This window comes from Apteryx mantelli, chromosome 29 (assembly GCF_036417845.1).
Source record: "Apteryx mantelli isolate bAptMan1 chromosome 29, bAptMan1.hap1, whole genome shotgun sequence".
Classification (NCBI taxonomy): Eukaryota; Metazoa; Chordata; class Aves; order Apterygiformes; family Apterygidae; genus Apteryx; species Apteryx mantelli.
In genome coordinates, this window is record NC_090006.1 from 1,588,926 (window position 1) to 1,611,302 (window position 22,377).

The 22,377-nt window shown below is 56.8% G+C and overlaps 1 protein-coding gene across 1 annotated transcript; it reads left to right on the forward strand.

The window, feature by feature from the left end:
- The first annotated feature begins 1,523 nt into the window (after positions 1–1,523).
- Positions 1,524–20,925, forward strand: SLC4A5 (solute carrier family 4 member 5). The gene is made up of 25 exons (XM_067312522.1): positions 1,524–1,671; positions 1,765–1,959; positions 5,447–5,576; positions 7,292–7,452; positions 7,678–7,833; positions 9,029–9,124; positions 9,524–9,579; positions 11,397–11,554; positions 11,727–11,814; positions 11,997–12,151; positions 12,451–12,594; positions 12,692–12,866; positions 13,209–13,342; positions 13,471–13,742; positions 16,094–16,155; positions 16,366–16,566; positions 17,472–17,585; positions 18,453–18,614; positions 18,710–18,888; positions 18,993–19,065; positions 19,194–19,262; positions 19,376–19,549; positions 19,625–19,792; positions 20,535–20,602; positions 20,719–20,925. The coding sequence occupies exons 1-25, from the start codon at positions 1,602–1,604 to the stop codon at positions 20,882–20,884; spliced, it is 3,426 nt and encodes a 1,141-aa protein (XP_067168623.1). The 5' UTR covers positions 1,524–1,601; the 3' UTR covers positions 20,885–20,925.
- Positions 20,926–22,377: the final 1,452 nt, after the last annotated feature.

Here is a 22,377-nt window from a genome sequence, read left to right on the forward strand (position 1 = left end):
CCGAAGCAGCTGCTTTCCGTGAAGTCCGGATCTGTGCACACCCCAGTTAGGGCGTTAAAGGCAAAAAACGTGGAAAACGCACAAAAATTAGGTGTGCAACCCTCGTTGAAAAACAACGGCCCGCGGACTGGCCCTCTAAAGACCCCCTGGCTTTCGGGACGCTTTCTGATGGATGCTGACGCTTTTCTGGAGCCTCCTAAATGATGTTATCGCGTTCGTTAGGATGGGCGAGGTTTGCTCCGCTCCGGCTCGTTGCGGAGAACGAGATGCAGAAGCCGTTTCCCCTCCCGAATCGCTGGCAATCCGGGCAAAACAGCTGCAAAAAAAATAAATAAATTAGGGTGTCTCGAAGGCAGAACAAGTCAGGGGTCGGGTTTTTTTCGACGTCCCCACGGTTTTACGGCTAAGGTCACCGCCGCCGCGGGGATCTGCCGGCGCCCCGTGACGCGGAGCCGTTGCTGCTGCACGGATCGATCGTCTCTGCCCCGAAATGCAATTTCCCCCCCACCGTGCCGGGAGCCGCGGCGCTTTGGGGGTCGATACGCCTCTGCGGGCTTCCGCGCTCGGTGCAGCCGCCCCGGCCCCCGATTCCTCGGCGTTTTTTGGGCGGCGAAAGGTGAGTTTGCTCATTCGCCCTAAAACTCGCGCGGGGGACGGGGAAGCAAAGAGCTGGGATGTGGCCGGTTGCATTGCGCTGGAGCCAACGTATCGATTCCTGGAAGGAAATGGCTTTTTCTCCCAATCTTATTTTGCAGTTGATTTTATTAGGTGCTTCTCCGGGTGCTTTGAGGAGGCTTTCGTGAGCTCTAAGGGTGGCAGAAGCAGCGAGCTTTAATTTGCAGCTATTTTTGCTGTTCCCTCTCGCTCTTCCTGGATTTCTCAGGTGCTTCCAGTCGTATTTTCCAGCAGTTCTGCTCCATCTTGTACCTGTATTTGTATGCAACTATTTAGGGGGGGAAAAGCCCTCCTAGGTAAAAAAAAAAAAAAAATAAGAGCAAAAATCCCAAGCTGTGACTCGGACTCAGGTCTGGAGGAAAATCCATCAATAATTTGGCGATCCAACCAGAGCCGCCCTGGCCAGCCGTGGACCCCGTTTTCTTTATATCGTTAACCCCTTTGGGTTAAATTGTGATTTTTTTTTTTTTCCTTTTCTTAAAGCAGCTGGGAAGCGGCTGAAACGCGAGCGCCGGAGCTGGGGACCGGCTCCGGGGCCGCGCTCAAAGTGACTTTGGGCGGCATCGATCCGGCCGCCGGCAGCGGTGACCGTTCTCCCGCCCAAGTGGAGTGTGAAAGGCAACGGCCGCCGGGCAGCTCGTTAGGCGCCTGATTAGCACCCGGGCCCCAAGGCAGAGAGAGCCGGCACGGGAGGGAAAGCAGGCGGCGGGAAGGGATTGCAAAATCCGCAGTCCCGTGTCTCCGCGCCCGGAGCCCAGGAGCATCGCCTAAGCATTGCAGGGGTCGCGGAATAGAGTAGCGCGGGATATTGCTTTTTTTATTAGCGGGGGGACGTGAAAAGAAGCAATTCCACCTCAAATCACCCTTTTTCCGTTTTTTCCCTCCTAGCCGGTGCCGCTCGGCTCTCTCCCGGCGGCAGGGCCACGATGGAGGATGAGGATGCAATGAGCGAGCGGGGTCTCGGCAGCTCCCGGAGGCGATACGAGGATGAGGAAGGTGAGCGAAGCCGCCGCGCCGGGGCAGGGCCACGCTCGGAGGAGCTCGGCTCTGCAAAGCTCCCCGCCGGGGGATTTTTTTTCCCTTCCCCAGATTACCACTCCATCTACATCGGCGTGCCGGTGCCCCGGGGCTACCGGAGGAAACGGCGCCGGCACCGGTCTGCCTCCAGCCGGGATGGCCACAGCGGCAGCGAGCGGCCCTACGAGCGGCTGGACCGCTCCGACACGGACGACGGCGGTGGGCACCTCTGCTACGAGAGCGGCAACGACAACGCCAGCAGGATCAGTGAGTCCCCCCTGCCACTGCGGCTGGGGAAAAAAACGGGATTTGGGCTGCCGAGAGGCATTTTGCATCCTAATTCCAGCGTTTTGCATCCCAATTGCAGCATTTTGTGCCCTAATTGTGGTATTTTGCACCCCAATTCCAGCATTTTGCACCCCAATTCCAGCATTTTGCACTCCAATTGCAGCATTTTGCAGCTGAATTGCAGCATTTTGCAACCTAATTCTGACATTTTGCACCCCAATTGCAGCGTTTTGCAGCCGAATTGCAGCATTTTGCAACCTAATTCCAGCATTTTGCACCCCAATTGCAGCCAAATGCACCTCCGGGCGTCGCACCTCCTTCCCGGCAGGCTCTTAGCCCGGGCTTTGGCCGGTCTCGTTAAATCTCCTTAATGAAGATTAACATTTTGCACAGCAAAGCAGCCGTCCGCCTCGTGTTTTCCCCCCCCCCGCCGCCCCATGTTCGGGTCCGCGTAAAATAGCCGGCAAAGCCGGGGCGGGCAGGCTCTGGGGCTTGCTTTTCCCTAAGGAGGAAAAGGTTTTTTCCCGTTTTTGCATAGAGGGTTTTATTCGCAGCGGGCGTTTCTCGCAGCTCGCTCCCGGTGCCGACGGGCTTCGGCAGCTCCCTGGGAAAAGCATCCGCGGGGCTGAGCGCCGGCCGGGAACCGAGCCTAGCATCTCCTTGGAAAGGGCCACATATGTGTTTCCTTGTGTTCAGCAATGTCGAGCCATTTCTCGCCTCCGGCTCGGAGAAACGCCGCGAAAAGCGTCGCCTCTCGGGCAGCTTCCCCACGGGAAAATTCCCGGCGTGCCTCGAGCGGGAGGTTTTTCCCCAAGGAAAACCGCCGCGCAGAGCCCTGGCCGTGCTCGGGGGAGAGACTGAGGGTGGCTTGGCTAAAATTGGGGGATTCAGGCGGGGGGGGGGGGGGGGGGAAGGAGGAAACCACCCCAAACCTGTCCCCTGGTTTCTCTCCTCCTTCCTCCGCCTCCCTCGCTCCCTCCTTCCGGCCACACGTGCCCCGGAGCGCTCACCTCTCCTCCGCGCACCTCGTCCGATTTGGCAGCTTCGCGGCGTGCCAGCCCGAGGGAGAGGAAAGTGCTTTAGAGGCTCCGTAATCTGCTCCTTAAGCCTGGGAGTTTAGCAAGCCGCAGTGGATAAAGGAGGAAAATTCGGGTTTTGGGGGGTTTTTTTTGCACCGCGCAGCGAACGCTTGGCTCGGCCGGGGAGAAATGGGGGAAAAACTGGAAACGCCGGCAGGTAGGAGACCGTTCGGCGCGCGGTTTCCATCCTCTTTCCGAGCGGGGGAGCGGGGAGAAATCCTCTCTTTTGTTTTTTTTTCCCGGCTTTGCTCCTTCCTAGCGAAAGCGGTTCTGCAGCCCGGCTCGGGTTGGGCGCTTGCAAGGCCGCCGTGCCGAAAACGCCTGTTTGCCTGACGGAAAGGGAGTTTTTGGGGCCAAAGCGCGGCTTTTTCGCTTCTGCGGGCGTCGGGCTGGAGGGCGCGAAGCCCTAACGCTGGGGCAAAGCTCGTCCCCAAAATATAGCAGAGGGGACGAGCTGCTCCGTTTCACCGGTTATTCGGCCTCGGATGAGGGCCGCAAGGGCTCGGCTCGAGGCGGTGGCTGCATAAATCACTGCAGCCGCTCTGCCCAATTGCCCGTGGAAGCGTAAGCTCTTTTCTATATGTAATTATCCTATACGATCACTAGTATTAATGCTAATCCTGCAGCTCTGGAGGTCTTGGGCTTGATTCGGATCCCCTGTGGCTTAAACGACTGGAGTTTTAATGGGTGGAAACGGGGAACGGGGTGGTCATGGGTGTTTTCCCGTCGTAAAACTGGTATAAAAACTCGTTTGCCCTGCGTGCTTCTTCGAAAAGACATCGCTGCTCGGGATATCATCCCGAGCGAATAGCTGGTGCTTTCCGGGATAGATTCGGGTGCTGTATTAAGTTTCCAGGAGGAGGAAAAAAAAGTCGCGGGAGCTCTGCTGTAACCGGATCCCCGGGCAGGCTTTGGGTCCCAGGCACGAGAGGGTCCTCCGGGTGAATAAATCCCAAGAATTTGCCCCGGTGGCCGCCCGCCCCGGCTGCTCGCTGAAGTCCGGGCGCTGTTGGTTTAGCAAATGACGTTTTGTTCGGCTCAGCGAGCCTGGCGGGGAAACGAGGCGGCCGCGGGGCCGGCAGAGCCGCGAGGGCAGAGCTGCACCGGCTTATGCCTTAAGCTGGGGGAGGAAGGGGGGGAAAAAGAAAAAAAAGAGGAAAAAAAACCCCAACCGCCTCTTTTTTTCCAGGCCTGAAGGCCTCCGGGCATGTAGCCCAGCTATTAAATTAGCAGGAATATTAGTAATAATAATGCAAAGTGCAATAAGAGCTTGACAGCAGAGCCGTGGTCCTGGTGGTGCAGCTTAAACGGTTGAGCAGGTTAAGCTACGCGCTCCGGACATCCTATTCTTCATGGCAGCTACGGATTCGGCTTCATCTGGTTTGGCGGTAGGAAAAGGCAATATTCCCGGCTGCCGCAGAAGCTTTCGCTCACGCGCAGCGGTTTGACTAGCTCCTTTCTTGGGCACTGTGTTGCCCAACTTTCTTCCTCCCTCGTCTGGAGAACAGTAGGGACCTGCAAGGCTCTTTCGCATCCTGGGGTGCAAAAAGGAGGATGTGACATTTTCCTAGCTGGATTAACTCCTGCCATCTTAGGAGACTGCCAAGAGCTGAGGTTTCATTAAAAACACACCATATTCAAGCGTATGCCTGCTTAACCTCTTATCGGAATAACCGGACAAAGGCAGGGAGAGGGAAAATGGTCTCAGCCATGAGGTGACCAACCTGGTGGCCTTCTACGATGGGATGACTGGCTGGGTAGATGAGGGGAGAGCAGTGGATGTTGTCTGCCTTGACTTCAGCAAGGCTTTTGGCACCGTCTCCCATAACATCCTCCTAGGGAAGCTCAGGAAGCGTGGGATAGATGAGCAGACAGTGAGCCGGATTGGGAACTGGCTGAGCGGCAGAGCTCAGAGGGTTGTGATCCATGGCGCAAGATCTAGTTGGAGGCCTGTGGCTAGTGGTGTCCCGCAACGGTCAATAGTGAGTCCAGCCCTGTTGAACTTACTCATCAATGACCTGGATGAGGGGACAGGGCGCACCCTCAGCCAGTTTGCTGATGATCCAAAACTGGGAGGAGTGGCTGAGACACCGGACGGCTGTGCTGCCATTCAGAGAGACCTGGAGAGGTGGGTGGAGAGGAACCTCATGAAGTTCAGCAAAGGCAAGTGCAGGGTCCTGCACCTGGGGAGGAACAACCCCATGCACCAGTACAGGTTGGGGGCTGACCTGCTGGAAAGCAGCTCTGCCGAGAAGGACCTGGGAGTGCTGGTGGACACCAAGCTGACCACGCACCGCCAATGTGCCCTTGCGGCCAAGAAGGCCAATGGTATCCTGGGGTGCATCGGGAAGAGCGTTGCCAGCAGGCTCCCGTCTCCCTCCCCGCAGTGTCGCCGGCGGCCGAGCGCCTGCGCTACATCCTGGGCGAGGACGAGGAGCCGCCCAACCCCACGCTCTTCACGGAGATGGACACGCTGCAGCGCGACGGCGAGGACATGGAGTGGAAGGAGTCGGCCAGGTGAGGCGGGCGGCGGCGGCAGCGTGTTTTCCCGCAGGCTCGGAGCTACGGCACGGGAAATGGGAACCGGGGACATCAACAGCCCTTTTCTTTTTTTCCCCCACGTACTTTTGCTGCTCAGGCAAACTACGACTTCTACCACTCAAGCAACGATGATAAAAGCCCACCCGCCATAAACAAAAGTCTTGGAGGACCCGCAAGCAGCGTTCGCGTTTATTGAATTTTGAGCTTAGCCAAGGGGAAAAATCGCAAATCCAAGGGGAATTTCTCTTCCTAGCCTCAGCTGTGCGAGTGCCTTTAGTTCATTATTTTGGGATGCTCGGGGAAGGGAGTCGCTGCGGTGCTGGGGATGTAGGTGGCTTTTCGAGCTCTGCTTTTTCACGTGCCTGCGTATTCCTTCATCCCTGCCCGGTCCCCAAAAAGCATCCTGCTCCTTCTCCCAGCCTCGTCCCAGGTTTTAATCAGCGTTTTGGGGATCTGGCAGTGACTCGGCTGGGTTTCGGAGGCCCCAAAACCACCCGCGGTGTTTGCGCAGGGATTTTCAGCCGTGGGCTTGGTTGGAGGTTTCCCGATTCCTGGATTTCCACTCTCCCGGGTGAGCGATTCAGTCTCTAGCTGTGGGAGAGCAGCTCCTTGGCAGTGCCGGCGCTACCTGCGAATAAATCCCTTGGCAGCCCAGAGTGGGAAAGTCGCCGAGCGGGAAATAAATAGTTTTAGGCAAAGAAATCCGGGTAGGAAGCTTCAGAGCCATTGTCCCATGTGGGTGCTGGGGTCCCGAAGGATGCTGGGGCCAAACTTTGTCACCAGAATTTGTCTTGTGGGATGCTTTGATTTTTGTCCCCTACGCAGGCCATTGCTGGAGGATGCAGCATGGAGCTTTCTCGGGCTTTTTTAGTAGGGATTTTCAGCGGTTTCTGTTTGCACCAGTATTTTAACATACCCTTCTCCATCTCCTGGCCTGGGAAAGGGGACAGCTGGCCCGTGGCAGCCCATATAATCCCACCTCTCTCCACCCGGCGTTCCCTCCGTCTGCGGCGATAGGAGCCAAAATCCAAGTCGTACCAGTTAAAAGTTGCAAGGTTAAGCCCTGGGAAAGGCTAATCTGCAGAGCCTGCGAGCCTCCCTTAAAGGAAAAGCAGCTCGCTTCCCCAAAATTGGTGCCTCGCCGAGAGCTGCCGGCCCGTCCCGGATGTCCTCTGTCGCGTTTGGTTTTAAAAATTAAGGGATAGAGGTAGAAGGGCTCATTTCCAGGTGCAAAGCAAGCATGGGAACGGATGGCTCAGGTTGAAGCCTGAGCGTTGCTGAGAGGTTTAAAAGACATTCGCAGCGCCCCGGGCTTTTGCCTTTTGCACGGAGCTAAAGGCCTGGGCAGTCCGTGCACGTGGGTCCTCGGTGAGGTCGGCTCCCGCCGGAAAACCTCCCAAAACCTTGCGGGAGCAGGTCGAGGGTGGTCAAATCACCATTGCTGATGACAGCGGCGGAGCTGAGAGGTTTTGCGCCGTTCTCCATCCCGGCGTCCTTGGAAGCGATGCTTTAAGCTTGCTCGTTTTCCCCATCCCCATCAGGAAGAATGAGAAAAAAATTGCAGGCTGAATGAGTTAGGGTTTGCAGCGCAGCCCCGAGGAGGGCAACGCCGCGCGGGCCCAGGCAAAACCCTTTCCTCTCTTCCGCGCGCCGCTCTGTGCCCGTCCCCACGGCTCTTGCCGCCGTTGCAGGTGGATCAAGTTCGAGGAGAAGGTGGAAGAGGGAGGCGAGAGGTGGAGCAAGCCCCACGTGTCGACGCTGTCCTTGCACAGCCTCTTCGAGCTGCGGACGTGCCTGCAGACGGGGACGGTGCTGCTCGACTTGGACGGCTACTCCTTGCCCCAGATCGTAGGTACGAGACGGCGGGGTTTCGCGCCCCGGAGCGCTGAGCACAGATTTAAACGCCGTCGCGTGCAAGCGTAAAATGACCTGCACCGGCGTAAGCCAAGAGGGGAGGCACGAGCTTGCTAAATCGGTTGGGTTTTAATTGCCGCGAGCCCCCGAGCTAGCCGGGAGCGGGGCCGGAGGGTTGCATGCTGCAACCCGCCCCGCCGCAGCCGCCGTTTCGCGCCCGCAGACGACGTGCTGGAGAAGCAGATAGAGGACGGGCTGCTCAAGCCCGAGCTGCGGGAGAAGCTCAGCTACGTGCTCCTGCGGCGCCACCGCCACCAGACCAAGAAGCCCATCCACCGCTCCTTGGCCGACATCGGCAAGTCCGTCTCCTCCAACGCCGGTGAGTCCCGGGTCCGTCCTGCGCACGCGGCTCAGGTTTCTTTGCATTTAACCAGCCCCAGCGGAGGCAGCTCCCGGGAGGAGGAAAAGGGGGAACCCCGGGGTTTGCCCACGGGGCAGAGACCCCCAAAGCTTGGCCACCGGCAGGTCATCGGGAGCCGTCTGCGAGCAAATCCTGCCGGCCCTTCCTATTTTTGAGCCATTGTAAAAGGGGATTTGGGTGCTCAGATTTGGGATTATTGCCTCGGGTTGAAGTGGAGGTCATTCGGTGGAGCCCCGGATTTGCCGGGCATCAGCACATCCAACGGCGGTGCCCGAGCCCTACGGCCAATGCCACCGCGCAATATTCCCATCTCCAGGTTTCCAAACGCCTTTTGCCCCTGTAGGAGAGAGGGTTTTGTGCTAAAATTTGCCCAGGAGCTCTCAAAATGGACCTTGGCTCATCATTTAATCATGCTTTGGAAATATATTGCTGGCATCTTTCCCGCGCTGCCGGTGCCTCGTTGAGATGACGGCGTCGCTTTGGGGTTGCAAATAGGGATGTGGCATTCGGGGCTCGAGCGAAAGAAGCCCGCGATGCCGAGCTAAAGGGATGTCTATGGGCAGCAGAGAGCGGTCCCTTAATGTTTCGTGTCCCTGTGCTGATGGCAGCTGCGTGCCATCGTGGTAAATGCTGCCGGCGTGTTGGAAAACAAGGTCACGCGCCGTGGGAATTTTCTCCTTGTTTTTCCAGCGGGTTTCATGCAAAAAAAATGAGGGTGGGAGCTAGGGTTGGAGAGATGTAAAGCAGCTCAGCAAAAGCGGTCAAGATGTTTTTTTTCCAAGGAGAAAAGAGTCTCATGAGCTCAGGTTTCCCGTGAAAATGCTGGGCTTGACATAGGAAGTGCACGGAGCAAAAGCTAGGCCTGAAGTTTGTTTTATGTTTAAGTAATAGAGCATAGAGCAAAAGAGCGTTGTTGGGCCTGGCACGGCGCGTGCTCTTTCTACTCAACCTCTGCCAAGACGGGGATCAATGCAGGAAAACGTATTCTTGGCTAAAAGAAAAACCGCTATGAGGGGGATAAAATTGCAAATGAGAGTGGGTGCAAAAGCAAATTATCGGTGCATCAGCGCCGCAAAGCTCCCAGCGGCGCAGGGCAGCCGTTTCCAGCCCGCGGCGGCTATTCACGTCTCCTCTGAGCCCTCCTTTCCCCCAGCCCGCAGCCCCATCCGGAGCCCGGCCTCCAGCGCCAGCTTCCACCGCTCCACCGAGGACCTGCGGATGCGGCAGAGCGCGAGCTACGGCCGCCTGCGTAAGCTGGGGGGGGCCCCGGGGTGGCTCTAAGATGATCCTAATCGCAAAAGGTTGGAAAGTCGGGTCGCAATCCGAAACGGGGCGATTGCAGCCTAATTGCGCTGCAGCTCTGCTCCTTGGTAGCAATTAGAAATGATCCGCCTTAACCAGGGGGTGACCGATATTAGAAAAACTCTTATCGTTGTGCTCTCAGCATTAATTTCGCTATACTTGGTTTTCCAAGACCAGCTGCATTTGCTGTTTTAGTTGCACTGAAGTCGTTTGCAGCGTTGGACGCCCCGTTTGAGTGCCAGTGGTGCAAAACCACGGGAGAGGGTTGCATGCCCTGGAGGCTTTGCAGGGAAGGGCCGAGCCGGGGCTCGTTTCCCTCACTGCCTCTCCGTCTTGTCCCCCGCAGGCCACGCGCAAAGTCACAGCATGAACGACATCTCGGACGCGCCGAGCACGGACCAGGTAGGAACCCCAAAAGCTGGCTGCGGTGCAACGTGTCATGCAACGCTTCCGATGCAACGGAAACGACCCGCTGTTGCATCCCCCTTGGCAAACCATAAGGGTTTATGGGATGATGTCTCCAAAAAGGCAAATTCATGCTGTCCCTCGTCACCAAGGGGCTTGTATTGATCCTTGATAACTCCCTGGTGCTTGTCTTGGAAATGATGCCTGGACTTGAGTCGGGACCAGCAAGGCACAAGCAGAATTAGGGATACACAGCAAGCATCCCAATGCAGCAAAGGTCCTTGGGATGGGGAGAACATCCTTAAAATCTAGCGGTAGGAAAGGAAACGTGCTGGAAAGAGCTGCCTTTATGTGCATGTGTGCAGGTATCTTAAAAAATAGACTTGGCACCGCCGTTGTGTCCCAGGGCAGCTCACAAGGGCGAGTCGCTAGAGCCGGGAACCGTTGCTGCATCATGCAGCAGAGCAGCAGGCTTCATCCTTGGAAATACTCTATATTTTCCTACCATTTTCAAGCTTTGGCATTTGATATGAAGCTGGGGGGGACCCAGAACTTAAATAATATACGAGGCGCAGCTCCCAGAGTTGGAAAGATGCCCATGGGAAGACAGGCTGACTTTAAGCCCCCTCGAGGTAGCTTTGCTCCTGGAGCGAACACAGGTCCGAATTGGAACTGCAATGCAAAACCTGGAGAGAAACCTGCTGTTTTGCCAGCAGCAGGGTGCTGGCAGTATGCGGGAAGCTCCTGCTTGGCGGTACATCGCTCGCTGCCAAAAAGCCAGAACGTCCCTGCAGATCTGCTCCGCTCGCCCATTGCCATCTAGCGGCTACACCCACGGGACCCCACAGGGTCCCCGGCCGGAGGCGGCATCATGCCGGGGCACTTTCCGAAATTAGAGCTGCGATCAAGCAAGCAAATTGCCCCATGAGGAAACCCGAATGTCCGACTCCGGCAGCGGGGTGCGGAGGGTTAATCCCCAAATATGCAAAGCATTCGGCACCTAAGAATGCTGCTTTTAATCGCCCTATTAGGCCCACTACAAAGGGACTTTTTAAGCGTTACACGCAGCTTAGTGGTCCTGTTAACTCCTGCTCTCGCTTATTCCGAGCTCAATGGGAGGAACTGGTTTATTATTATGATTTTTTTTTTCCATTTGGGTTTAAAGGATTAGGAGACTAGGGAGCGCTTGCTGCCCGGCTCACGTGCCTGCCCTCGCGCTGGCGGATGGATTAGAACAACACCCTGCCTGGCTTTGCGCTGAACCTCTTTAGGCTAATAATGAAAGAGCCGCAGGGGAGAAGAGTCCCGGGGCTAAATCCACGCACAAGGCTTCCTCCTCCCGTTATTTATTCCTGCTCTGAGCAAGAAAAGGGAGGGATAAGCTACGAAACGTGAGCTCAGGCTCACATTTTCCGCAAGGCTGGAGATCGCGACTTTTTCGTTTGTTTGTTTAGACCCCAGCAAAGCGCCTTTTGCAAGTCGCACGCTTGCATTGGGGACCCCCAGGCGTGTAATTTAAAGTTAATCTTGGGCTTAATGGTGGGATAATGAGGAAATCTGGTGTTGGAATTGTCATGGTTTTATTCTTGGGTGCCGCTCCTGCATCCCCGCCTCTGGGAGTGCGGGAGGACGTCAGGTTTGAGCCCCCGGAGTGAGAAGTTTTGGTATTTTGGTGACTGCCGCTGTGTGGTTAGACAAAAACAATTTAGCTTTTGCACTCAGGGTGTAGAGGAACAAGCCATGAAAAATATCCTGGGGAAGGTAAGAGCCAGACTTCAGAAACTTCTCCTTTCCCGGCCTTGTCTTTTCAACAGCTGAAGAACAAGTTCATCAAGAAGATTCCCAAAGACGCCGAGGCCTCCAACGTGCTGGTGGGCGAGGTGGACTTCCTCGACAAGCCTTTCGTGGCCTTCGTGCGCCTCCTCCAAGCCACGATGCTGGGCGGGGTGACAGAGGTGCCCGTCCCCACGAGGTGAACCTGGCAGGAGTGACCACTGAGCCCCAAAATGACCTTTGGGGGGTCGGGAACGCTGGAGGGTCTCCCAATGCTGGAGCCAGCATTGGGTGGTGTTGCTCCTGGTGGTTGGCACGGGTTGCATCCAGCGTGCCGTGAGTTGCATCCAGCAGTTCTTCGCTCTTCCCAGGTTCCTCTTCATCCTCCTGGGCCCCACGGGAAAAGCCAAGTCCTACAACGAGATCGGCAGAGCCATCGCGACCCTCATGGTGGACGATGTGAGTAGATGCAGAGCCCTGCCTGGCCGCTCACCTCCATCCCTGGCAGCTCCCTTTGCTCAAAGCTTGCCCAGAAAAACACCGATATTCATCCTATGAGGAAATACCAGGATGGATAAGCCTTAAGCACCGCAGTAGCTTGTCTCCAGACCACATCCCGGTTGACGTCTCTCAATTCCCAGCTCTTCAGCGATGTCGCCTACAAAGCTCGAGACAGGGAAGATCTGATCGCCGGCATAGACGAGTTTCTGGATGAAGTCATCGTCCTGCCACCTGGCGAGTGGGATCCCACCATCCGGATAGAGCCTCCCAAGAAAGTGCCCTCGGCTGAGAAGAGGTGGGGTGCCTGGAGGGGTGGGTGAGAGTCTGAGGACGACTCTTAGATCTCCCTCCGGGAATTAATTTGTCCTATTTCCCATTTTGGAAACGGTGTATGTGCAGAGTGGCTTTGGTTTCCCCTTGTCCCTGTGTGACATCTCCAGAGCTTTTTCCGCAATCTCCGCTCCATTTGCACTCCCAGAGCCAATCTTGCTCTGCATCAACCCCTTGGCTTGGAGCAAGCCCAGCCTCAACTCATGATCTCTCCAAATTTGTCCCCAATACGCGAGTCCAACGCAGCTGACATCTCTCCTGCAGGAAATCAGTGCTCTCGCTGAACGAAGCGGGGCAGATGAACGGCACGGCCGGTGGGGCAGCTGCCAGCAGCGGCGGAGGCGGCAGCGATGATGGAGAGATGCCCGAAGTGCATGAGATCGGGGAAGAGCTCGCGTGGACTGGCAGGTGAGCAGCAGTCTGGCCACCCAAAAACCATGGGGGGGCTTTTGAAGCCGTTGTCACCCATCGCGGATGATTGTCTGCCTTTCTGGTGTCTCCGCAGGTTTTGCGGCGGTCTCTATTTGGACATCAAGAGGAAGCTGCCCTGGTTCCCGAGCGATTTCTACGAGGGCTTTCATATCCAGTCCATCTCTGCCATCCTCTTCATTTACCTGGGCTGCATCACCAACGCCATCACGTTCGGGGGGCTGCTCGGGGACGCTACGGACAACTACCAGGTCAAGCCCAACGAAAGGGGCGCAGGCGGCCTGGCGCATGCAGGAGGGCTCCCTTGGGGTGGGTTTTACCTCCCCCAAGAAGTGTAAATCTTTGATGCCAGGGATGGAAATTCATCCCAAAGTGAGAGTAGCAACCTTGATGGAGACACCTGGGGATGGGGGCACCTCCATTTTGGAGGGCTTCCCCAAAATGTGCTTTAGGCCAGGAACAAGAGCGTCATGGTCCCAAGCCATCCAACATGGCTCCAGCCATGGGTGTCCTTAATTCCCTGGATCAAACCTCTGCAGTGTATTTTCTTGGAGAATGGGTGCCCCATTCTTGCCCACTTTATCCAACCCCAGGGGGTCATGGAGAGCTTCCTCGGCACAGCCATGGCAGGCTCCATGTTCTGCCTCTTCGCCGGGCAGCCGCTCATCATCCTGAGCAGCACCGGGCCCATCCTCATCTTCGAGAAGCTGCTCTTCGACTTCAGCAAGTAGGTGTGCCCCACAGCGGGCCGGGTTGACCGGCAATGTCCTGGGGCACCTGGTGACGCTCCGATGCCCCAGGACACCCACGTGGAGCATCCTCACTGGGACACCCTCTCCTGGTGCCCGCTTTCAGAAGCAACGGCATCGACTACATGGAGTTTCGCCTCTGGATCGGCTTGCACTCTGCTCTCCAGTGCCTTATTCTGGTGGCCACGGACGCCAGCTTCATCATCAAGTACGTCACGCGCTTCACGGAGGAAGGCTTCTCCACCCTCATCAGCTTCATCTTCATCTACGACGCCATCAAGAAGATGATCGGCGCCTTCAAGTACTACCCCATCAATTCGGACTTCAAGCCTGACTATGTGACCACGTACAAGTGCGAGTGCATCGCGCCCGACCCAGGTGAGTGCGAGGCGTCTCCTTCTCGGTACGGGGAACGGGGCGCTGAAACCCATGGGCTAGTCCTCCTCCTCTTAGGGTAACTTTGGGCGAAACCTCTTGGTTTCCGCCCATCCGCTGCAGCCGAGCATGTCAATGGCCACCGATGCCTAAGAGCGGTGCAGGGCTCATGCCAGCAAGAGGTTTTTTTTGGAAGCAGGATCATCTTTCCCCCATGGCACGCTCCGGGTTGGTGGGTTTTTTTTCCCCATAAAGCAGAGCTGCCCTCTCGGAGAGACTGACCCTGGGGCAGGAGAGCCAGAGTCTCATCCCTGCATGGCCAGACCTGGAGTGATAAAAAGGAGGGACGGATAAAAGACTTTCTCCATCATTGTTCCAACCCTCTGCCGTCACAAGGCTGTTCCCCAAGAAAATACACCCGTTCTCCAAGAAAATACACTGCAGAGGTTTGATCCTCCGCAGTGTCAGGGAAGGAGAGGACATCCCAGGATGTCCAAGCGGGTGCGGGAACCTCCGTGGACTGGTTTTCCCATCTTCCTTTGTCCTTTTGGAGAAGGAGGCGCGATCAGGCTTTGAGCAGACACCAGCCTCACTGGTTTTGATCCAATTCCTACGATGGACAAAAGCAAAAAAGCTGTAAACCCCGATTAAAGCAAACCCTGTCCTGGGGGAGGCAAAGCTCCATTTTTCCCAGAGCTGGGACGTGCCTTTCCCAGACAGTGGCTGGATCGAACTCGGCTGAATGCAGGTTCGCACCCATGCCGAAAACTCGGCATTTTATCACCGATATCCGTGCTTGCTCCCGGATACGTATGCTAAATGATCGAGGATTCAAATCTCCCGGCTTGGATGCTCACGCAACATCCTGGAGTAGAGAAGGGAACGGAGACCTTCATTTTTGGGATAATACCAACGTTTTCTCTCAGATTAGTTAATAAGCATGAATCCAAACTTTTTGGAAATATCAGGAGGCAGAGAGGTAGGAGGATAAAACGCTCTCCCTGGAAATACATCCGAGACCCAGCTTGCGGCGTGGCGTAAACCCGGGAGCATGTTGTTGCAGGACAAGTTCTCACCCGCTGCCACAAAAATAACATTTAGGCCATTATTTGGTTTTTTTTGTATCTTAATTCCTGTCGCTCAGCAATAATCCACCTCCACGGGGCTGAACAACCACATCGCTTCGGGCTGCGAAAGCCACCCGCAAGCGCGTGCCCTTGCTCTCGCTGCTCCGGGCATCCGCCACGCCGGTGTCGGAGCAGGATTTTTCCCCCTTTTAGGTATTGCGAGCTTGCGTTTATTCTCCCCTACATCCCACTTTTTTTTTCTTTCTTATTTTTATTACTTTAATTCTCATTTTTGATTATTGTAACTGATTTGTACCATGTTTGTCTCTGCTGCACACACCAATTTGGGCTGGTTTCAATCTCAAGTGAGTATTGCCTTCTGCATATTAATATTTGATACTCTTCCCCCCTTGGGGGGATTTTGTTGTTATTTTTCTTTCGCACAATCTGCTCTGGTAGAAGCATTTGTGTAGAGTATCCTAAAATACCGCCAACGCGTTAAGTCGGGCGAGGAGCGATTTAGAGGTAGAAAGCACAAAATAGGGTACGATTTTTGGAAAAGCTGAAGGTTATGGGAAGAAACAGGGTGGTTTTGCCCGGGGGGCTCTGATTCGAACCCCGCAATCACTTCTCCTCCGTTAATTTTCCACCGGGGAAAAAAGGACGGGGCAGGTCGGGACAGTCGGACGCTGCTGCCGAAATTCCCAGCCTGCCCGTGGGAAGCGCCGGACGGGGGCTGCGATGCCCATGGAGCATTGGAGGACGGGCCGGTGGGAGGGTGCTCCTGAGCCGCGGTGCCCAAAGACCCCAGCGAAGCTGGTTTTGGGGGGGATTCTTATTTTTTTTTCGAGGGGAGAGAGGGGTGAGATGCTAAGACGGCCAAAAAATGCACATCTTACCCAGGTGTTGCTCTCAGAAAAAAAGAAAAGAGGAAGGACTGTTCTTTCTTTCTTTTCCTTGCTTTCTCCCTTTTCCACTGGTTTTAAAGGCAGGTGCCGGCAGGAGCTGGGATGCTCTTGCCAGCAGGAGCGGGCACACGGGGCTGCCCTGTGAGCCGCTGCAGCATCGCCACCGGCGCACCGGTGGAAAATCAGCCCAAAATGGGGAAAACCGGCCCAAAATGGGGAAAACTGGCCCCGAAGCGTTTCTCCGCCAGGCGGGATTAGTCAGGGAGAAGTGGCTGCGGGGTTGGAAGCGAGGCTTACAGCCCGGCTCCCCTCCCAAATCCTCGAACGCGCGACGGCCCCTCTCGTTGCTATCCCTTAACAAGAGCCCGCTTTTCCGCAGCGAACGCGACGTTGTTCGATGCTTCAGCGCCGGTGGCACCAAACACCACTGACGCTTCTGCGGTGAGTGGCTCCGCGCGTGTGGACGGGGGAATTGGGGCAAAGGAGGGCGGATTTGGGGGCTTTTCCCACGGTGGGATCTGGGGACACCCCATGCCCTGACCGCCGTCCGCGGTTGCTTTTCGGTGGCAGCTCCCCGCCAAAAATAACCATTTGCTTACGTGCCGCAATTGCTGAAAACGCTAATTTGACGATTTTGCTTTTTCTCCCCAGTATAATGCTATTAACCTAACAGCTCTGGACTGGACCCAGCTGAGCAAGGAGGAGTGCCTGAAATACGGCGGCAGCCTCGTGGGGAAATCCTGCAAATTCGTGCCGGACCTGGCCCTCATGTCCTTCATCCTCTTTTTCGGCACCTACTCCATGACCCTGACGCTGAAAAAGTTCAAGTTCAGCCGCTATTTTCCCACCAAGGTAAGAAAAGCGCCGGGCTCCGCAGGCCACGGGTTTCCGTCTCCACCGGGAAAACCCATCCTCGTGGCTGCGGGAGAAACCGGAGCTGTCGGTCTCTTTGCTGGATACAGGGAGCTAAGTGGAAAAGGGTCGGTATTTCTGCTTGCCGCCCGGTGATTTAACTTCCCTGCTAGAAAAGAAGACTTTTGGTGTTGGGGTAAATGAGGATTGGTATTGGGATCAGTGAGAACTGGAATTGGGATCAGTGAGGAATGGTATTGGGATCAGTCAGAATTGGAATTGGGATCAGTGAGAATTGGAATTGGGATCAGTGAGGGCTGGTATTGGTATCAATGAGGGTTGGCATTGGGATCAGTGAGAACTGGAATCGGGATCAGTGAGGGTTGGCATTGGTATCAATGAGGGTTGGCATTGGGATCATTGAGGGTTGGCATTGGGATCATTTAGGATTGGAATTGGTATCAATGAGGATTGGCACTGGGATCAGTGAGGATTGGCATTGGGACTGGTGAGGTCTGGAGCTGGTATCCATGAGGATTGGTATGGGCATCATTTATGATTGGTATTGGTACCAATTAGGAAAATCTGCCTTGAGGTTTCAGCCAGCTATTTGCTTCTTGCATGCTGTGTAACCCGTCGCCTTGAGCTCCGAAGGAGGAAAAAACCCTTCTCGCTCGCTTCAGCTGGGTTTCCAAGCCTTCGGCACGCGCCGCTCGCAGCGAGGCCAGCTGCAAACCTGGAGGACATAAGCGCAAGCCGGGAGCCTTGCTGTGCTCCCGGGTCCCTGCGCGCGTCCCCGTGCGACAACCCGACTCGCGGGAACCTCCCGTCCCAGAGCCCGGCGTGCCGCTAACCCTCGCGCCCCGTAACCAGCCTTTCCCCTCCGCTTCCCCCTCTGCCTCCAGGTCAGGGCCTTCGTTGCCGATTTTTCCATCGTCTTCTCCATCCTGCTCTTCTGCGGAGTAGACACCTGCTTTGGACTGGACACCCCTAAGCTGCACATCCCCAGTATCATCAAGGTCGGGACGCGGCGGCGGCGGCGGCAGGGCCGCCCTGCCCTCTCCTCCTGCCCGCGGCGCTCTCTTCCAGCTGCTTCCCGCGGCCGCCCGGCGCGCGCCGCCTCGCCGAGCACCCTGGGGCGCCCACCCGCTCGCCCACCCGCGGGGACGGGGACGAATCGCCCCCAATTTTGCAAAGCGCTCGGGCGAGCATCCTCGTGCGGCGCCGGCCCAGGGTGCTCAGCGTCGCTCTTCGGCCGCCTTCCCGCTCTGCCGTGCTGGTGAAACGTTGCTTTTTTTTTTCCTTCTCGTTTCTGGGGGAATATTCTAATTCTGTGACTTTTCTTCCTTTCCCCCCCCCCTTTTATATTTTTTTTCGCCTTCTTTTCCTTCCTTTCTCTCGCTCGCTACAGCTGCGCAAGCTTATTAGCGACTTCTCTATCTTTATGTCCATACTAATGTTTGTGGGGCTGGATGTGCTTTTTGGACTCAACACCCCAAAGCTCCAAGTGCCTACTGAGTTTAAGGTAAAAGCAAATAAATCGCTTTCTGGAAGCGTTGCCGAAAACATCTATATCCTGTTCACGGGTATAGCTGTTGCCCGCTCTTAATCATCGCGGGGGGAAACGTCTCGGTACGAACGAGCTTCCGAGGAAAATTTGGGGTGAAGGCAGGCTGATGTAGATGCTGGGTATGGTCGTATCCAGCTCCCGGGATGCTTTTAGGGGGTTTGGGGGGTGAAACCACCCTGGCTCAGCAGCTCCCTTTGCTTCCCACCATGCTGGGGGTCATCTCAGGAGCTTCCCCCAATTGCGATGCCCGGGTTTGTCCCAGGTTTTGCCCCATGCCGGAGGTGGCATGCCGACACCCTCCGCTCTCTCTCCCCAGCCCACCCGGCCGGACCGCGGCTGGTTCGTGTTCCCCTTCGGCAAGAACCCGTGGTGGGTGTACCTGGCGAGCGCGCTGCCGGCCTTGCTCGTCACCATCCTCATCTTCATGGACCAGCAGATCACGGCCGTCATCGTCAACCGGAAAGAGCACAAGCTGCGGGTGAGCGGGTCGCCGGGCTCGGCACGGGCTGAGCTTCCCGGGCGGCGGGATGCTCCGCGGACGCTGACCCGCCGGGGCGTTGCGTTGCGTTGCAGAAAGCGGCGGGCTACCACCTGGACCTCTTCTGGGTGGGCATCCTCATGGCCGTGTGCTCCTTCGTGGGGCTGCCCTGGTACGTGGCGGCCACCGTCATCTCCATCGCCCACATCGACAGCCTGAAGATGGAGACGGAGACCAGCGCCCCGGGCGAGCAGCCGCAGTTCCTGGGCGTGAGGTGAGGAAGGGCCGGCCGCGCTCTTCCTCGGGCGCGCCGGCGGCGGGTCCGGGCTGGGTTTCCCAGCGGGCACGGCCTCATCCTGCACTGCTCTCCGTTGGCAGGGAGCAGAGGGTGACGGGCATCGTGGTCTTCGTGCTGACGGGCATTTCCGTCTTTCTGGCCCCGATCCTGAAGGTAAAAACTTGCCCCGCTGCCCTCGCTGGAGAAATTCAGGGTGAACGGCGGGAATTTGGGTGAAATCCCAACCCGGGCTTGATATTTTTCCCTTTGAAAATTCCCGGCGTTTCTCCGTGTGCCCGCAGCACATCCCCATGCCGGTGCTGTACGGTGTCTTCCTCTACATGGGCGTCGCGTCGCTGAACGGCATCCAGGTGAGCCGTCGCCTCGGGGGGGAAAAGCCCCGAATTCCCCCCCCTCCTCCGTGCCGGGCGCCAGGGCGGATTTTCCCGCTGACGCCTGCCTCGGCCACCCCACCCCGCCGCAGTTCTGGGACCGCTGCAAGCTCTTCCTCATGCCGGCCAAGCACCAGCCCGACTACGCGTTCCTGCGGCACGTGCCGCTGCGGCGCGTCCACCTCTTCACCCTGGTGCAGGCGGTCTGCCTGGCCGTGCTCTGGATCCTCAAGTCCACCGTGGCGGCTATCGTCTTCCCCGTGATGGTAAGGCCCCGCCGCGGCGCCGCGACGCTCCGCCGGAGGCACCGGCTCCTCCACCCTCCTCTTCCTCCCGCCTAGATTTTAGCCCTGATCCTCGCGCGGAAGCTGCTGGACTTTGTCTTTTCCCAACACGACCTGGCCTGGATCGATAACATCATCCCCGAGAAGAAGAAGAAGGAGGACGACAAGAAGAAGAAGCAGAAGAAGAAGAAGGGCAACAAGGGCGACAGCAGCAGCGACGAAGAGGTGCGGGGGGGCTTGCGGGCTGCTTTTGCCGCCGGGCTCTGCGGATTTTGGGAGGGGATCCGGAAACCTGCCGACCCGAAACGCGGGAACCGCCGAGCTTTCTCAGCTTCGTGATCCCGCGGACTCGATGCACAGAGGCATTCCCGTAGGGCCGGTGGATTTAGGGATGGAGCAAGGCTTAGGTGCTGCCGGGGGGCTCCAGCGCGGGGCCGAGGAGGATGGCCAAAGCGTCCTGAATGCTCGGTTTTAGCCAAAAAATTCCGGCAAGAGCAAAACTGCAATGGAAAAGACCGGGGAGAGGCATGGATTGGGACAGGGCAAGGCATCCTACGGCCACAGGGTGCTGTTGGCCGGTGAGAGCCGCTGCTGCGGGGTCTTCCTGGAGAAAAGCGGTGCAAAACGGGCCATGGATTTATCTGAGCAATGGATGTGCCAGCATTGGCGCTCGGAGGAAGGCTGAGCCTTTCCCCGCTTCCTTCCCCGGTTCCCACCTCCCTCAGCCCTAAATTCGCCCCGGGAGCCCCGCGACGGCGGCGCCTGTTGCATCGGCCGCTGCTTCCTGACGCCCCCGCCGGAGAACAGGGCTCCACTCTGCCGAGAACCCTCCGGCGTGAACCCTTGGGCACCGGAAAATTCCCAAGGGAAGGCGGGAGTGTTTAGGGGAGGCCAGCGGGGTCGTCGGGGTTTCGCGGGCTTCCTGGGGAGCGTTTCACGTCCATCCGTCTGTCCTTCCTCCCCTTAGGAAAGAGGTCCTCCTCCTGGAGCTTTGCGTCCCGATTCTTCTCCCAACGGTTCGGACCTGGATCGCAGGTAAAGGGCACGGAAAAGGGGGTTCAAAGCCCTGGCGCCCGCTCACCCCATCCTGGCAGGCCTTGGGTGCTGGGTGCCTCCCCTTTCTTCATCCTCTTCCTCCTCCTCCTCCTCAGTATCACGCTGCACCTGAAGATTTCCTGCCCGTCGTCTCCCGCCTTTAGCTACTCCCGAAACCCGCTCTGCGCCGTGCCCCAGGTGAAGATAGAGATGGAGTCGGACTACGAGGACACCGACACGGAAAAGCAGCCTCGGGATATGGGCAGCGAGACCACGCTATAGTCCCGCGCAGCGCTTCCCCGGCCACTTTTATATATATATATATATATATATATATATATATATATATATAAATCGATATCTAGATATTCATATATATATATATATATATATATATATAAAGGAGATGGAGCTGCTTTTTCTATGGGATGGACTGAGGAGACCTGTGGCCCTAGAGGCTCCGTTTCTCCGGTAGTTTTTAGCGTAACGAGCTGTTGACTTTCCTCCCTTTCTGCTGGGCAAAAGCATCGCCACCGGCTCCGGAATGAGGCTGAAAATGTGGAAAATGGTACTTTTGGACTGGGTGCGCGCAGGCACGCCGGCCGGCAGACCCAGGGCGGCTGCTGGGATGGAGGAGCTGGAGGGAGTGTGGGCAGGAGCCGCGGGAGCTTGGGAGCAGCCTGGGGGGGAAAAGCGGCTCCGGTTTATCGCTGTTGCCGCTTGAGGGCAACAGCAGCCCAGCTGTGAGCAGCTCGGAGCAGGACGGGAGCAGGGAATTGGGAATGGTTTCTGCAGGGAATCAGGAATGTTTTTTGCAGGCAATCAGGAGTGGTTTCTGCAAGGAATCAGGAATGATTCCTGCAGGGAATCGGGAACAATTCCTGCAGGGAATTGGAATGGTTTCTGCAAGGAATCAGGAGTAGTTTCTGCAAGGAATCAGGAGTAGTTTCTGCAAGGAATCCTGAACAATTCCTGCAGGGAATCGGGAACGGTTTCTGCAGGGAATTGGGAATGGTTTCCGCAAGGGACTGGAAATGGTTTCTGCAGAGAATTGGGAATGATTCCTGCAAGGAATCATGAATGTTTTTTGCAAGGAATCAGGAATGTTTTTTTGCAGGGAAAGAGGAATGATTTTTTGCAGGGAATCAGGAATGGTTCCTGCAGGGCTCCAAAGCCCTCTATCACGCTGTCCAGATGGGAACGAGCTGTGCCTTCCCAGCCCCTTTGCAAGGGCATTTGCACCCGGTTTAGCTCCCGAATCCCGGTTATATGCACATGGATTAACAGCAAGCGGCTCGAGCCAGGGAGCAGGCAGCACGCGCGTCCCCCCGTGCCATGCGCACACACACGCTTTGGAGCCGATTTCCTCCCCGGATGGGCAGGCGGTGGTCGGCTTTGAAGAGCCCGGGGAGTTTCGGGCTCCCATCCGAGGAGTAGCTGATGCCCAAGAGCTGAAGCACAGAGCCTGCTCCGTTGGTATTTTCGGCTCTTCCCACCAGCCGCTGCGGCCGGGTCCCCCTGGAAAGGCAGGTAAGGGAGCAGGGTAGGAGCCGGTGGCGGCACCGCGCACGATCCAACTCTCGCCGCTATTCCAGCAGCGGCCAGGAGGCTCTCGAAGGGTTTTTTCCCTCCCCAGGCTGAGCCCGGCATGCCTGCGGGTCGCAGTTGAGAAAAGCCGGTCTTAGGCAGCCCTCTCCAAGCTGGTTTTTTCACCCGTTTCTCTTTGCTATAGATGCATTTCTCTCGCTCTGTTTCGAGGCCTCGCAGAGCCCCCC